Below are 17,683 nucleotides of genomic sequence, written 5' to 3'. Positions count from 1 at the left end.
CAATGCGGGACAAATGCACAGGTGGTGCTCCATAGTTTCTCTGGTGCCTTGTTCTAGACTTTTCCTGCGTTCGTCTCGAACTTTCAGATCTGCGGGCATGTGTCGCCACCAGGCAGTAACCCGTTATTATTACAATCATGTTCCTACAGTCTCTCATGCCGAGTGTCAACGGGAATTTTGTATACTTTCGATCTACCGTTTTGCACATGACTTTTGTAGGTTTGTTAGACTTCTTGGTAAAGGATTTTCTCTTCAGAACTTTGAAATAAAGTAAAAACACATTTCGATTCGCGGGTCTGAAAAGTCCGTTTTTGACCATACTTCTCAAGGTCTCATTTCGGCTGCAAATAGCGAAAATGTCAAAGTATATTGCGAGATGTATTACGAATCAGTAAAATGACCAATGAAAGGAATACGAAAGCCTCGGATATTGACCACCACAAACGCTGACGACAACACCAAATTCACAAAGGAACGCGATTTATGGATATGCGGCCTGTATAGAGAAGCAGCCGCTATCGGATTATCCAGGAAATACTTAGGAGGAAGTACTCGTATACAGAATGTGACGTCTACTACAGCTGTCAGGAGGCGAGGATGAATTTGTTTTAGGATATAGTGTTCTTCGGAGGCTTCGCCACAATATTTACCCTCCATCAAATTAGTATCATATGTGCATACCCCCCGACAGAAAAAAATGAATTCAGTACTGAAGAGGAAACAACAAACGCTTGGTACCGTGAAATTCACGGTCCTTTCATCTAAAATATCTTCGATTTTATATATCGGACTTGAATAGCACGACGTTGCTAAGTGAACAGTTCTTACGTCAGGATTATTATATAACAGTTGATTACAACGGCAAATTATTTTGAATAATCAACAAAACTTGAAGATTCAGCTGTTCAATTATTTGTTGTGTTAAAAAACAAACCGCATGTAAACTATAATTGGACACGCGAATAGTTATTGAGCTAAGAATTAGATACCACAGTTTGTTTCTGTACAATGTAATATAGTCTTAGAGAACTTAAAAGCTCAAAGTGAAAAAACAAAACTGACTTTCTCAATTCTCCTGCAATTTCAAGCTCAGGCAATGATAGGAGTATATTGTTCATGCATTGATCCGGCTTTAGGTAAGTGTGGGATTACAAGTATTATAAATATACCGCTTAGAAGCACATTGTTTGCTAATGAGAAAGTTGTGTTCTTGCGACTCCAGTTCCAATCAGGTTCCGAAGCTAATTGGGGCTCGGGAATATATATGTTTCTTTCAGTGCATCTTATCGAGGAACACAATTCATCTTCGAAGTAACTGCAGATTTCAAGAAAAGAAAGTAGCAGATGAGAAAGATTACAGAGATATATTATATTATGCAAGCAGTTAAGATGCTGTAGACGATTTCAAAGTAATCATATTGTTCAAGAAAATAAACCGTCAGATGGGCTCTCTCAAAGGCGAAACAAATTAAAAAAGGTAAAGTCATCATATGTAATAACCAAACTGTAAAATTACCAAATACAGACGTTAAGCCTTGGGTACAAAAAGTAATAGTTTTTAATGTTTACTTACGAAAGTAAAAAACTACGAAAAGCAAACTTTGGGTTTACACGCTTTGTAAACGTCTTTTCTAAAAATAGAAACAACACTTTTTGCTTGGAAAACCATGGTATATAACAAGCAATTTGGTTCTAAAGAACAGTCAAAATTTACACCTCCAACGGATACGTTCTACAAATATGTCACTAAAGATACAATTTATACTCCTTGCCGCTTTGGTCTTTTTCGCTTTGGCCAGCACCAGCGTCTATGCGGCCGATACAACAACAGCTGCTCCATCAAGCTATGAATATGATTCGACCGACTATTATGATGACGGAAGTACAGACTATCCAACAACATCTACTGATGAATCCACCGACGAAAATTCTTCAGAAGGAAGTACAGACGATCCAACGTCATACTATGATGATGAATCCACCGAAACGTCGACAAACCAGAGCAGCAGCTAGAAGACCAGCAGCAGCTAAAAGAAGGTGGACTGCTAACAGAAGATGTTAAGTGGTGAAGGTTTTAAATTGGCTCTCTTTTTAAAATATCTTGAAATATCAGACGTGTTAAAAACTATGTTATAAAAAAAATAAAAAATAATTTAAAAATATTTGCAAAATGTTTCAATTTCGTATCCATCAAAATTAAAATTATCGTTTGGAATGAATTCTGATCTTGTATCATCACCGAGTCTTTTCAATATGGTTTACCAGAAGTCGTTTTCACAAAATAATGAATAACTAAACTGTCTAATGAAAGGAACACAAAAGCCTCGGATATTGACCTCCACAAACGTTGAAGACCACAGCAAATTCACAAAGGCACACGATTTACGGATACGCACCTAAAATATTCACACCTTCTATAGAGGAGGTGCTGCCATCCAGCGGATGAATGTTCTCGAACAATGCAAAGCCGACATCACCGCAATCCAGGAAATGTCATGGACCTGTCTGCGCGAAATATGCTGTATGTGACTTCTGCTACAGCTTTCATGAGACGAGGCACAAATTTAGTGACGGTTTGAAAATATAGCGTACAACTGGCATGATCTCGTAGAGGATAGACTCAACTGGCGAACTAACTCGACCTAGACCGACCCATGGTTGTAGTGCCAAAGCAGAAGAAAAATTTACAGATTCGAATCCAGAATCGAGCCAAAACAAACTCCAACTTTGCAAAAACGGTCGGATTATGGACTCAATATCTTCTAAGCCAACATGCTTTCGTAAAACTCCCTACAGGCTATGATGCCAGTTATGTCTCCAATAGAATTATGTAAAACAAAAAAAATATTTCCAGACCGCGAAGGTAGACGACTGCTTCAAAGAAGGGTATAATAATTGCTTAGTATCTGTAAAATACTAACTGCGAATGACTTGTGATCTTAAATTGCACAGAGTGACAAACTTCTCCGCCCTAACAACTAAAATATCTTCGAATATGTAAATCGGGTTTGAATAGCACGACGTTGCCAAGTGATCTTATAATCTTATTATATAACAGATGATTACAACGACAAAATATTCAGAATAACTATCACTATTTGAAAACTCTGCTGTTCAAATATTTGTTGTGCTAAGGAAAAACCGCATGCAAAATATATTTAATTGGACATGCGAGTTGTTGTTAAGCTGAGAGTTTGAAGCCACAGATCATTTCTGCATAAAGGGTTGGAAACACATATATAAGTTTGAAAATCAGACTGAATATAGAGGACTTTACTAAAAGAGTTCCAGCGTCAGTTCCAGTCAGTGTAAAAGTTGAGTTCTAAGTACATGGGAACAGTAAGGATCCGAATCATCGAACTTAAAAGCTGATAGTATAAATGTAAATTGGTTCTATCAATCTTCTTCGCAATTATAGGTAATAATGCAGCACACTTTGCTAAGGTTAGAGATACATTCTGACCTCTACTATATATATATATAGAGATCAGAGAGATCGTATAGCTAAAAAAGTTTATTTTAAGCACTATACTATATACAATATACGTCCTCAGGCACTAACAGTATTCTCAAAAAACAAGGTTGCTGACGAAATCGTAGAAGATAGAACGACAGACATGGGAATGATGACATATTTGACCTTGTAATGGTAAAGGGACGAAAGAATTAAAAATGGGCTGTCTTCATAATCAACAAACTGCGAAATTACCAAAAACAGACGCTATACCTTGGGTACAAAAAGTAATAGTTTTTATTGTTTACCCACAAAAGTGAAAAACTACAAAAAACCAAGTGTTCAGACAAACTTTCTTTGAGTTTGCAAAGCATATACTTAGGTTTGTCCGCAAATAAAAAAAAAACTTCTTGCTTTAAAACCATGGTATATAACAAGAAAATTGCGCCGCTGCTAACGAGCAGTCAAAACTTTCACCTCCAGAGCATAGGTTCTGCAAAGATGGCACTAAAGATACAATTTATACTCTTAGCCGCTTTTGTCTTTGTCGCTTTGGCCAGCAACAGCGTACATGCGGCTGACTCGTCCGATTCTGATGACGACAGCACAGACGCTGCAACATATACATCCCCCGATGAATCCACCGATGAAAACTCTTCAGACGGAAGTACAGACGATCCAACATATACATACTCCGATGAAACCACCGAAACATCGACAGATGCTCCAGCTGCAGACGATACCACTGAGAATCCAGTAGATGAATCTACCGCAGACGACTCATCTGATGATGACAGCAGTACGGACAGCACTACCGAAGCTGTGGTAGGATCCAGCACAGGTAGGATATAAGATAAAAACATTTTTCAAATTAGACAGACCACTGAAACTTAATCCTTTCATTCGACCAATCTAAAGGAACCCCTGTAAAAAGGAGAGTGGTTAGAAGGCGCAGACGCGTTACTGTTTCCCCAAGTGTCCGTAGAAGAAGAAGAACCACTCAGCGTATTCGTATTAGGAGGCGTACTACAACTAGAAGAACTACAGCTAGAATAACCGTGGCACCTAACAGACCAGCTGCTGTGAGAACAACGATCAGAAGAGCAGTCGTAACCCCCAGAACAACTAAGAGAGCAGCCGTAGCTCGCAGAACAACCAGGAGAAGAGTAGTAGTTCGAAGACAAGTAAGAAGAGGTTAGGGAGCGAATGATTCTAAATAAATATTTGCAATAAAAAATATTTTATTTTTCTTTCGACATTGATTCGTAAGGAACTTGGAAAGTTCGCAATTAGCAGATTGAATATTTGAATATTTTGATATCAGGTTCATTTCAATCGTCAGAGTTTTGAAAAATTAAATTCAGTTACTTGAAACAAGACAAGGCAAGACAACAAGAATTAAGAACAAAGACAAAAACTTAGACACAACTCTGCTAAAAGATATATACAAACTTATTACTCGGTTTCCGGGTCATAGAGACGTAGTGTCTGGACCCGGTAAGAAGAATATACGTAAAATATTTAAGAGCAATAAAGATGATTTGCTACAAGTTTGAAAAGACAAATACAGATGAGCTCCACAGCAAGGCAAGTTGAGCATAAACAAAATTTTGAGCCCCTAGAAGGAGGGGGACTACTAGACAGACGATAACGACAAATAAGATAGTGAAAATGATAATCACAAAGCTACAGATGACGGAGTTAACGGCTTAGTACGTAGGCATACTGTTTCACAACTTCAATATACAGTAAGTAGTAAGATAACACTGACTAGGCGTGGCCCCGAATGGAGTGTATCGCTAGCGTTCTGTAATGAAACTTACTTGTGACCCAGAGTCACACAAAATCCTATACATGCTATAGCAAGAAGTATAATATGGTCACCCCGAGCATGGCATCCAATAACAAAATCGTGACGTCATAAGGTAGCTTGAGCCGGCTGTAATGGTAAGCCAGGCTGCGATTTAGTACTTGTAGTAGTTCCCACTTTCGTTAGGGTAAAAGGAGAAGCAGACTTTTGTGGCCCTCGACAAAAAATGGTATTATGTCTGCGGCCACATTGACGACATCCTCCAGAGGGACACTGTTTAAACATATGCCCTGACTTAAGCAATTATAGCATAAGTCTGTTTTCCCGATAGCATCAAAACGTTTCTCCGGTGGTAAGTCCAATAAAGTTCGACAATATTGACATCTTACTTCTTCCATTGAATGATTGCATTTGACGGTGCGCGCAGTTCTTACTGATGTTAGCGGTGTGCGCTGATGTTGACGACTGGTAGATATGGTATATAACAAGCAAATTACGCCACTGCTAAAGAACAGTAAAAACTTGCACCTGCAGAGCATAGGTTCTACAAAGATGTCACTAAAGATACAATTTATACTCCTAGCCGCTTTTGTCTTTGTCGCTTTGGCCAGCAACAGCGTCCATGCGGCCGATGCAACAACAGCTGCTCCATCAAGCTCTGAAGAATATGACTCAATCGACTATTATGATGATTTGCGAAATATTTCATATTGATCTTCAGAAAGTTAGGATTCAATTTCGTAACCAACCGAAATTAAAATTATCGTTTGTAATGAATTCCGATCTTGTGTCATCACCAAAATCTTCTCAGTAGGGTTTACCAGAAGTCGTTTTCGCAAAATTATGAATCACTAAAATGACTAATGAAAGGATTACAAAAGCCTCGGATATTGACCTCCACAAACGTTAAGGACCTCAGCAAATTCACAAGGGAACTTTACGGATACGCACCTGAAATATCCACCCCCTCTATAGAAGTGACCGCCATCCCGCTGATGAATGTCCTCAAAAACTACAAAGCCGACATTACCGCAATCCAGGAAATGTTATGAAAAATTTGATGTAGGTCATATGATCGGTCGGAGGCTTCGCTATCTTTCCTCCAAATTCACCACGATGCTTGAAAGGATAGTCATAATCCGCATCACGGCTAATATCATCAAATTAGTCAATATGTGCACATGCTCCAACAGAAGAAAGGTTGTTGACACCAAAAGCTTTACAAAGGCGTAAGAAAAACCCCCCCACCATGATCTTGAGGACGCACTCGGCGACTTCAGAGTCAAGGTTGGCAAAGAAGGCATCCTTGGATTGACGATTTAAAAATGTATCATAAAACTGGCGTGATCTCGCAAAAGATAGACGCATCTGGCGAAGTTTTGTGTTGTCGGCCCAGACCGATCCACGGTAGTAGTGCCGAAGAAGAAGAAAAACTTACAGATTCGGATCCAGAATCGAAACAAAACTAAACAAATTCTAACTTTCCGAAAACAGTCGGATTATGGACTCGGTATCTCCTAAGTCAGTACGATTTCGGCAAATTTTGTATAGTATAGTCATGTCTTCATAAAAATTATGATAAAAGAAAACTTTTTTTACAAAACGAAAGCTGACGATGCTCTCAAAGAATGGTATATTAATTGTTTAGCATATATACTATACTAGCTTCGAATGACTAAATTACGCATAGTAACAAACTTCTCACCCCTATCATGTAAGATATTTTGAACCTATACATCGGACTTGAGAGCACGACGTTGCCAAGTGATCTTATGTTCTTATTATATAACGGATGATTACAACGACAAATTCTTATAAATTATAAAAAATGTAATTACCACAATTTGAAGACTCAGCTGTTTAATTATTTGTTGTGCTAAAGAAAGAACCGCATGCAAAATATAATTGGACTAATGGGTTATTGCTTAGCTGGTACAAAAAATAAATTTTTTAGTGTTTACTTAAGAAGGTGAAAACTTACGGGAGCAAAGTGTTCAGAGCATGTAGTTTTATTAACAAATAAAAATAAAACTTCTTATTTTATAAACCATGGTATATAACAAGCAACTTTCGCCTAAAGCACAGTCAAAACTTACACCTCCAGAGCATAGGTTCTGCAAAGATGGCACTAAAGATACAATTTATACTCCTTGCCGCTTTTGTCTTTGTCGCCTTCGCCAGCACCAGTGTACATGCGGCTGATGCAACAACAGCTGATCCATCAAGCTATTATTATGATGACGACAGTACAGGGGAACCAACATATACATACACATATACTTCAGACGGAAGTACAGACGATCCAACATATACATATACATCCACCGATGAATCCACCGGCACGTCGACAGACGCTCCAGCTGCAGACGATATCACTGAGAATCCAGTAGATGAATCTACCGCAGGCGACTCATCTGATTATGACAGCAGTACAGACACCAGTACAGACAGCAGTGCAGACAGGAGTACTGACGGAAGTGCTGATGGCAGTACCGAAGCTGTGGAAGCATCTAGCACAGGTAAGATTAAAGATACAAATCTTCTTCAACTAAAACAAGCAAGTGAAAGCTAATCCTTTAATACGACCAAACGAAAGGAACTCCTGTTACAAGAAGGCGCAGACGCGTTACTGTTTCCCCAAGTGCCCGTAGAAGAAGAAGAACCACTCGGCGTATTCGTATTAGAAGGCGTACTACCACTAGAAGGACTGCAGCTAGAACAACCGTGGCACCGAACAGACCAGCTGCTGTGAGAACAACAACTCGCAGAACAACCAAGAGAGCAGCCGTAACTCGCACAACAACCAAGAAAGCAGGCGTAACTCGGACAACAACCAAGAAAGCAGCCGTAACTCGCAAAACAACCAAGAGAAAAGTAATAGTTCGAAAGCGAACAACAGCAAGAAGCGGTTGAGCGGTGAACGATTCTAAATAAATAATTGAAAAGAAAAAAAGTTCTAATTTTCCTTCGACATTGATTCGCAAGGATTTCGAATAGTTCCAAAAAGCTTACAGATTGGTTTGATATGAAGTTCATTTGGATCTCCAGAGCTTTGAGCCATTAAATTTATTTATTTCAAACTTTAATATAGTTAAAAAATAGTTGAACTAGTCAAAAGCAAAGACTCGCTAAATAATCTTTCAAATAGCGGGGTCCGTGGAATCGAGAAATCATGGTGCGTTTCTGTTACAAGTTAGTAGAATACTTAAGAAAAAAGACAAATACTTAGACCCAAATTAGCTTAAAGATTTCTGCAAACTTATTACTCGGTTTCCGGCTCATAGAGACGGACTAACTGGATTCAAAACCCGGTAAAAAGAATATAGGTAAAATTTTTAAGTCAAATGAAAAAAATATAGTACCTCAGAACAATAATGATGACCAAGTAGTAGCTTGAAAAGACAAATACATATGAGCTCCACGACAAGACGAGTTGAGTATAAACCAAATTTGAGCCCCAATGAGAAAAGAAGAGTACCAGACATATACAAGTTTAGTATAAACAATTCACTTCCTTCACAGTTATATTTGACCACGAGGTTCAATATATTCTCTTAAAACTAACGGTTTACTGAAACACGCGTTGTGACCGGCAGGATGTTAAAATCCCCTTCACAACTCTGTTTTGGCGAAAAAAACAATTGTATTGGTGTTTGTTGAGAACTTGAGAACTCAAACTGTCAACGCCCTTTCACTGTCAATTATTCTCATATTTTTTTTTTTTTGTAACATTCAGCGCGTACTGCACCCGTTAATGTCATCAGGATGACAGGGAATACTCAATTTGTAGTCAATTCAAGTGACAACGCCCGCCACTCAACGCAAACTGAGTGTATTTGAGTAATTCGTATGGCGATCACGTGCCACGAACGTCACACAGCAGTAACGAACGTCGGTGGCTTCGATTATAGCGTTTTTACAAGCGTTTATCGCTGTTGCATTAAAGAATTCGCGAATGCGAGTTGCGTACAAAATTTATATTTACCAAAGAGATAAGTAAAGGAATAAATGTGGGATGCGGAAAATTTAGCGAATATGCTTTAAAATACAGTTAAAGGTATTAAATATCGTCATATAGCTTAAAGTTAGTAGGTACTTACCGAACATTCGCTAGTGTATGCCGTCGATTCTTCAAATATCTGCTGTGGTATTTCTGCAAATCGCCAATTGAGCCCTGTTCGGCCTGCATCTTGGTAGCTGGTAGAAGCTGTGCAGAGCTGGACGCGTGTGGCACCGAAGACAATGAGATGCGATGTAAGCCGCCGCTGCTGACGCTGGTCGCTGTGTTGGTGTTGCTACCGTTCGAAGCGAGGGTTTCGTTGGAGGTAGCGCCGCCACTGCCACTGCCGCCACCAGCACCTCCACCACCGCTACTACCGCCGACGCCTCCTCCGCTACTACCGCCCACACCAGCAACGCTGCTGGTGGCGCTACTGGGCGCAAGTACCGAACGAGACCAAGCCGATTTGTGTTGTTTGCGAAATTTAAGTTTGATGCGTGGCGAAGGAGTTGAAGCGCTTGGTGTGACTAACTCCTGAAGGCCGCTGGTCGGCGCTGAGAACGAAGTGTTTGTGGATTGGGGTGCGTTTGTGCTTTCGCTACTGTCACTAACCGTAGTTAAGGCGCCGCCAACAGCCTGCTCGGCGTCGACGGGCGGTGAGTACTGATGTCGATTGCCGATATGCTCGGACTCTTCCTCCTCTTTGATGTGCGGTAGCGGCGAGGTTTGTGATTGCGAGACGCGTGGCGCTGATTGCGCGGCGGGTGGCGGTGGTGGTGGTACCTGTTGCTGTTGTTGTTGTTGCGTTTGCTGTTGCTGCTGCAGTGTGGCTGCGTTACTTGTTTGCCCAATAACAGTGATAAGGGACGTCACTGTCGGCACGTTACAAGACGTTTTAGTTGGTGAAATTTGCTGAGCGCTGATGCTCAAAGCGGCGCTGCCGTTGGCATTCAAGCCCTGAGGGACGTTAATAGGCGCACCCAGATATGGCGGCTGCTGTATGGCAGCGGTCGGGGAGACACTAGCGTCACTCAGTGTTTCCGGTTCGGCTTTACGTGCTACGATACCGGTGGCAAGTGTGGCGGCTGCAATGTCGGCTACACTCAAGGTCGGCGGCTCGAGTTCATCATTGTCGTTTATAATGGTTTTCAAAGATATGGGTGTGGTTGCCGAAGTGGCAATTGTGTCGGCTAGCGAATGCTTCTTGCCGTTCGCTGCTACTGCTTCAACGTCGACGTCAACGTCTACGTCTGCATCTAGTTCGGCATAGGGTGCACTTATGTTGCCGCTATCTCGTTTCTTTTCATTTGCTGCTTTGGCGTACTTCTTCTGAATTGCTGCGGTTATACTAGTGCCGTTATTTACATCATCCGCGGGCGTTGCGGGCGAATGGGGCGGACTTGTAGCGGGGGCTGCTGAGCCGCCCCCGCGACAAGGTATACAACAGCGAAACACTGTGCTACTAAAGCACTTTGTCGGCTTTGATTTGCGTCGCTTGCCAGTTCCCGCTGCCGCTGCTGTTGTTGCTGCTGAGGTAGTCGACGTCGACACACAGCTGCCGTTGCCAATGCTGTTACGATTGTTGGTGGCGTTGCCACCGCTAACACCGCTGCCGCTGCCACTGCCACTGCCGCGTGCGCTTCCACAATTGCTATTGCTGTTGTTGCTATGACTGCCGCTGAAGCGCTGCGGAAGGTGGGTGAGAGAAGTCATTAGTGACTTGCAATTAAACATCGATTTTTTATTAACTAATATATATTGTTCAAGTATATCGGCGCTTTTCGTAGAATCTTCGCTTCGTTGTAAGTTTAACTTAACATAAGTTCTTGAGCCTAAAATAAAATAGGGACTAAATCTTTCTTGTAATTATACATATCAAATCTTCCGAAGAAAAGCGACTTTTCTGATATATATTGGACATGATGGCTTCGAGCCTAAAGCTTGGAGAGTTAGAGAAAGTGTGCCGGTATGAAGTGAGCGTTAAGCTGATAGCTGAACGATTTTCTACTCCAGTTGCACTCGAGCTCTCTGAGAGCACTCGTTAGGTATAAGGGAACTATGCGATGGCATTTCAAGCTCCTCAAGTGCAGCTGCAACCGAAACTATTGGTTTTCGGAAAAAGCCAAATAACAACTGGTACGACGAAGAGTGCCAATGAAAAGAAGGCAGACAGACTACCTCACAATGTTGCGATCGGCCACAACACGTGCGGGGTTTGATGGATACCGAAAATTGAAAAAGAAAGCGGGACGCTTATGCAGACAAAATAAGAAAGAAAGCGTATACGAATTTGAAGAGCTTGAGAATCTGACCGACAGGGGTAATGCTGAAAAATTCTACGAAAGATGCGGTGACTAACAAAATGTTTCAAGACCGAAGCGTACTCTTGTAGAACCCAAAGTGGTGATCTACTTGTATACTGAAGTGTATACTGAAGTGAAAAACTTCTCTAGCCTGCTGAACGGCAGTGAAAGTGTAACACCAAGAGATGGCGATACCGATTCCCAATCGATGACGATGGAATAGATTATCCCATTGTCCGACTATGACGGAGTTCGAAAAACAATTACCCGCCTGAAGAACAACAAAACGACAGTGTCCGATAGTTTACTGGCCGAACTATTCAAATACGGCGGCAAAGAATTGACAAGGTGCATGCATCAGCTTCTTTGCAAAATATGGTCGGATGAAATCAGGCCCGACGAATACCCAACCTACGAAAAAGAAGAGCCCACCATTCTACGCCAATTACGGTGGGATAAGCTTCCTTAATATCGTATATAAGGTCTTACCGAGCGTAGTGTGTGAAAGACTGAAGCCCACCGCCAAAAAACTGAGTGGACCATATCAGTGTGGCGTTTGACCTAGAATATCTACTCTCGGCCAGTTTTTTTTTTGAAAGACGATAAAAATCACACTTCGGCAGCACGAAATAGAACTGCCGCTATGCCGCAATGTCTGACCTTGGTATCTCGGCAAATCTAATATGGCTGTGTAAGCTGACGTTGAGCAACACCAAAAGCTCCGTCACGATCAGGAAGGTTCTCTCCGAGCCGTTAAATTTACTAAAAGTGTAATGTTAATACAAATAAAATAAAAAAAAAAAATCGCTTAAAATATCGAATGACCTTGAAAAACAAATACAAATGAAATCTACCACTTTAAAAACTGTATGCTAAATATCTTAAAGAGTCAATAGATTTGTAAAACAATCGTTCTCAAACTTAAAGCCCACGAAGTCAAAGCAAACCTTGCCGCCAGCCGTCGCTTGAAGTTTTGCTGTATGCTCGAGCTGTTGCTGTTGTTGTTCGAGTTTATGTGCACCATTTTTGAAACCTATGTGATAGGTTATTTTAGATAAACGCATTATAAGCAGTTGCTCTTCGCAATTTTCTTCAACAACAGCAGCTGTCTTTAAAGTACTTCAATGTTGTGGCATTATTGTTGTTTTGTGCAATAAATGTGAGTTTATATTATTTATTAGTTTAATTTTCTTTTTTCATTAGGTATTTAAGAACTTTTAAAGTGTTTTCATTTAAGTGTGTGGTGCATTTTTTTCATTATTCCAAGCGAGTATTTAGTTCATCTGAAAAGAGAGAAAGAGAAAACACATTAAATAATTTAATTCATTTGGACTGAAATATGATTTTGAAGTAAATGTAAATGTTTCCATAATTTATCATTTGCATGATTTAAACTAAGAAAGACTTCGTTCGACTTTTCACCTGCTCTTTGTAGAGTAATTTGTGCTAGATTACTCTACAAAGAGCAGAGTTCCAAACTAATTAGATTTTTGATATAAATATACGATATACAAGTATTATGGTTTATATCCACATCCATATAAGGACCCACTAGGATCAATTACCATAGGTGAGAATAATAAACCAAGCGGCGCAGTGGCAACTTGTCTAAATTACTTAAAGTGGTTGCGCCCTTCGTAATCCCAACTACGTGGATGCCACTCCTTCTATAAAAATATCTAGTTGAATACTAGTCTACGCGATAAAGGTTACAAATATTTACAAAAGATGATTCCAACCGTGTGTGGGAGGATTTTATGAATATTCTTTCTCATACCGGACTAGAGTTTTCAACCCATCTGATCTGAAGGAGCTGTCAAAATAAGTGAATGAGTAGCATGGAAAAGCATTCTACAGGCGCAAAGTAGAATAACACTACCTTTTGAATAGGTATATGAGTCTTTCGCTTACTATTAAATTGTGCTGTAGCATAGGCCTGCTTTAAAATGGCGAGGACAAATTTTGTAAGGAAAATGCATTATTCAATAAGACATAGCAAGAACGGATGTAAGTTGTACATAATATATTATAGGAATTAAGTTTTAACAGATGATCCAAAGAAAGGTACTTATTTCAATAAAAAAATTTTAATGTAAGGAACAAGTTTTGCACGCTTCGCTCAACTTATGGTCAACATAAACGGGCTACTGAGCGTACTATTCGAAACAAAATCACTCATTTTGGGGCCCAGCATTCATTATTAGATAATATTCGATCGAATACACCATGACCACCACGCAGTGACGAAAATATAGCAGCCGTAGCTGAAAGGGAGAGCACGAAGCCGGTGAGGAGTCGATTTCGGAACGTTCACAGAAACTCGAACTCATGCATGGAACGACTTCGCGCAATTTACGTTCAGGTCTTAAATTGAAAGCATATAAAATCAGCTTATGAAAGAACTGAAACCACTCGACCTTCTCAAGCGACATCGCTTCACTCTATGGCCTCTTGAAAAGTCCTAAGAAGATCCGACGTTTTCGAGCCAAATTTTGTTCAATGAGCTGCCATTTCATCCAGAAAAAACAACGGTTCGGTGTGGTGTGCGGGCCGATGGAATTATCGGTCCATATTTCTTCAAACATGATGCCGATGAGAACGTAACCAACCGTTATCGCGCCATGATAACTCTCTATTTGATGCCTGAAATCAAAGCTCGTGATCTCGGCGACATTTGATTTTAACCAGACGGCGCCACTTCCCACACACATGCGGTGTGAGAGGCTTTATTGAGAATGCACTTCGGTAAGCAGATAATTTCACACTTTGGTCCGATCGATTGGCCACCACGATCGTATAGTATTACTTTTTCCTGTGGGAATATCTAAAGTCTAAAGTCTCTGCAGGTATACCCGCTTCGATCCAAGTCTTGGAGCAAAATATCACGAATGGCACTCGCCAGTTACCAGTTACCAGTCGAAATGCTCGAACGAATCATTGAAAATTGGTCTCAACAGATGGACCATCTGAGACATAGAAGCAGCTAACATTTGACAGAGATAATCTTCAAAAAATAAATGTTCTTTCGAATGATAAAAAAAAACATTCCCAATTAAATTTGAAGTTCTCGTGTTTTTTCTTTAAAAGAAATAGGAAATCTCATAATGATTCACCATCTATCTATGTTTTACAAGAATATGGATAGCCGAAGGGAAGATTTGTATAAATTTCGAGCAAAATGCCTTAAATATTCGATTATTTTGATCTGGTATTTTTTGTCATGCAAGACCGAAAGTAATTGGTACAAAATATATATTTTGGGAATAAAGTTTTATATCAAGCTTTTAGAAAAGATGAAGCTAACACAAGACCTGCGTCTTTAATTTATTTATGCCGCCAAAATTTAACATCAGAATGAAAACGCATAAGGTTAGCATAACCTAGTGTATATTTTAAGACTAAATTTCTAATTTTAATATTTCTAAATTTAACATCATATATTTAGAGATATGGTCTTAAGTCTTAACCTAACTTTATTCGATGTGCAGGAAGAGAAAAGAGAGGAAAGAATGCGACTAGCTTAACAAAAGATCAGCATGGGAAGAGCAAATATTTAAGTTACACAAAAACAAATTTTAATTTCAAAATACCAAGTTCGTGATGTTAAAAACGTTTTTGGTTGTGGTCTGATTGAAGAATTTAAATTAAAACTATCATTTGTCTAAATAAACTAAACAAATACGGCTGTTCAAACAAGCTCCAAAAAAGAAAAAAATCTCCACAATACTACAACAACAATACTAACAAATAACTAAAAATTAACCTTATTTACTTATATATAAATTTTGTACATAAATGTATACATATTTGTATATAGCTCTTAGTAAATACATTTGTATAAACTAAACATTTTCAAGAACACATTTTTCATACAAAAGTTAGCGCGAAGCTCAGAAAAAGCTGAAAAAAGCCTGAAGCTTAGTTATCATTAAACTGTTGAAAAATATTAATCTAAAATTTGAACGCGGAAAAAATGTTCTCGAAATTTTTGTTGTGTTGGTTCATACTTATATTCTTCGCTGTATTCTGTGAGATGACGTGGGCTGTAAAGCCAGAAGACTATCCGGATTCTTTCACAGTGCTGCAGGCACAGGACTATTTTGAAGAGGAACTAACAAAGATATGAAGTGGCGATTAAATGAAAATGAAATAAGCTATAAGTTGTTGTTGTATTTTTAATAAAAATAAAAATGTTTAAATAAAGATGATTGTTGTTAAGTTATTCTAGAGAACCTTTCTTACGGAGGAGTGGAAGACAAACAATCCTTCAATTATTTGGATGCCGACTATGGTAATAGAATCAACACAGTACAAAAGATTTCCTTACTTCCCATGTTTTGACTTGAATCCTACGTAAGTATATACAGTTAAATTCGTGTTATAATCTTACTCAATTCTCAATGGTACTCGTTGAAGTGTTTCATTGTTTCATTAAGCTTTGGAGAAGGTGATTTGTAACAGACAGCTTTTTTAGTGAATAAGGTGACAGATCGATGACACAATACATATAAAATTTGGCTGTGATCTTGCCTAAAAAATTGGCCAATAATTATGTGTTAGATTAATTAAAACTTTTTTTAAAGATCCATGCTATACGAGTACTACCGTCAGAGTGAGAGATAGAAAGAGATATGTAGATTCGAAGAATAATAGTTTTATACCAACACATGGTTCTTTTGGATCCACCCGAAAGGTCCCAAAATGTCGCAATCAGCGGCTGCTTAATATATGAGAAAGTCGAAGGCAGAAGTGGATACAGCGATATAAAGTGGCTAAAAATGTCGATGATTTTTCAGAACGTGGTGCGATAGGAAAAGTGAACAAAAAAGATGAATAAAAGGATAGTGAATCTGTTTTCGCAGAATCCTGCTTTAGCACTGCGGCAAGGACAAACAAAATTAATGGAAAGAGGTTTGGATATATACTACAAAACTATCCGAACCCTTCTTCACACTCATGCTCTGAAATGGCGCAACGCAATGAAGAAGCCTCTGTTGGCTGAAAAACTTCTGATAAAGCGACTCGCTTGGGCGCATGAGAATATTGATAGAGATTTTGAAAATGTCATTTTTACTGATGAATGTTCTATATGGGCACGTTCTGTCCTCACGCGAGCCTGGTCAACTTCCACCAATAGGCTTGTTCAGCGGACCGTAAAACATGGAATAAAGGTGCATCTTTGGGGCTGCTTCTCAAAGCAGGGATTCGGCACTTTGTACCTCTTTACTGACAACCTAAATGCCGAGAAAATGATAAATATCTACAAAAAGACTTTACTGCTATCTGCCAAACGATGGTTCATCAGAAAAAATGAAGATTGGATTCTGCAAGAGGACAAAGATCCTAAACACCGCAGCAAGTTCTGTACTCAGTGGAAAACTCAATCTGACATCATTACATTGGATTGGCCGTCGCAGTCGCCTGATGCAAACTCTATTGAAAATGTGTGGGCATATATTAAACAGAAGCTTCGTGGAAGACGCACATATACTTTGAATCAGTTGTCTTACGAAATTCGTCGGATCTGGAGATCCTTGCCACTAGAATACGCCGTTAAATTAGTAGAAAGCATGCCTCGGAGATGCCAGGCAATTATCCGCGCCGGTGGTGACTGGACATATTATTGACCAAATTGCATCATTGTTTGTAATGTGCACAATGTATATATAAATATGAAAGTTTCATAAAATAATTTTTTTTATAAATTATCCCGACCACGCTCTTACTTGACATAGGAATGTAGAGTACATAATCGGTATTCAACCTCAGAGCAATAACTTTGGTTAGTCTGTAGAGGTAGTTTTCTTGATAAGAGTGTAAAGCTTAAACTTAGTAAACAAAGAAACGGTAAAAGCAGTTCAGTTTCAACAAAAAGAGAAAGGAGAAGGCGCTCTGCTTATTTGTATATAATTGAGCCACCTTAAGAGACTAAGTACAGTCATAGGAAGAAGATGATCTCAGAGGCAAACAACTCAACATTAAATTCAAACGAGAAAAAACGTTAACTTCGAGGACCAGGAAGTATCGTTTTTGTAGCAAAAAATAAAAAATTACAATAATAGTAGAATAAAACTCATTGGAAAAGAAAAAGAAAATAATAAAACTGAAAGGAAAAA

General features: G+C 39.3%; 3 protein-coding genes across 7 annotated transcripts in view; 2 read left to right on the top strand and 1 right to left on the bottom strand.

The window, feature by feature from the left end:
* LOC105224085 (cAMP-specific 3',5'-cyclic phosphodiesterase) overlaps positions 1-17,683 on the bottom strand; it is a 686,633-nt gene that overhangs the window by 404,826 nt on the left and 264,124 nt on the right. For all 5 annotated transcript variants that reach the window (XR_007422769.1, XM_049456782.1, XM_049456783.1 and 2 more), the window contains 2 exons: positions 12,515-12,850; positions 9,365-10,950 (listed from right to left, as the gene is read on the bottom strand). Coding sequence is in view for 4 of the 5 variants with exons in the window: in XM_049456782.1 (XP_049312739.1) it covers positions 9,365-10,950; positions 12,515-12,631 (1,703 nt within the window). In the remaining variant the exon portion in view is untranslated. Of the gene's footprint in view, positions 1-9,364; positions 10,951-12,514; positions 12,851-17,683 lie in introns of those variants that run through there.
* On the top strand, positions 1,695-2,035 carry LOC125778531 (uncharacterized). Its single transcript, XM_049456842.1, has one exon. It carries the CDS (start codon positions 1,741-1,743, stop codon positions 2,011-2,013), a length of 273 nt encoding a protein of 90 aa, XP_049312799.1. The 5' UTR covers positions 1,695-1,740; the 3' UTR covers positions 2,014-2,035.
* On the top strand, positions 3,840-5,188 carry LOC105224083 (DNA topoisomerase 1). The gene is made up of 2 exons (XM_011202058.3): positions 3,840-4,295; positions 4,373-5,188. Exons 1-2 carry the CDS (start codon positions 3,878-3,880, stop codon positions 4,651-4,653), a joined length of 699 nt encoding a protein of 232 aa, XP_011200360.2. The 5' UTR covers positions 3,840-3,877; the 3' UTR covers positions 4,654-5,188.

This window comes from Bactrocera dorsalis, chromosome 4 (genome assembly GCF_023373825.1).
Source record: "Bactrocera dorsalis isolate Fly_Bdor chromosome 4, ASM2337382v1, whole genome shotgun sequence".
Classification (NCBI taxonomy): domain Eukaryota; kingdom Metazoa; phylum Arthropoda; class Insecta; order Diptera; family Tephritidae; genus Bactrocera; species Bactrocera dorsalis.
This window is presented reverse-complemented; position numbering and strand designations above follow the sequence as displayed.

Bases quoted from the DNA above. Each gene is read 5' to 3' on its own strand.
- LOC125778531 (XM_049456842.1), top strand. From the start codon at position 1,741: ATGTCACTAAAGATACAATTTATACTCCTTGCCGCTTTGGTCTTTTTC.
- LOC105224083 (XM_011202058.3), top strand. From the start codon at position 3,878: ATGGTATATAACAAGAAAATTGCGCCGCTGCTAACGAGCAGTCAAAAC. The intron at 4,296-4,372 runs GTAGGATATAAG...ACCAATCTAAAG, and splicing joins TGTGGTAGGATCCAGCACAG to GAACCCCTGTAAAAAGGAGA.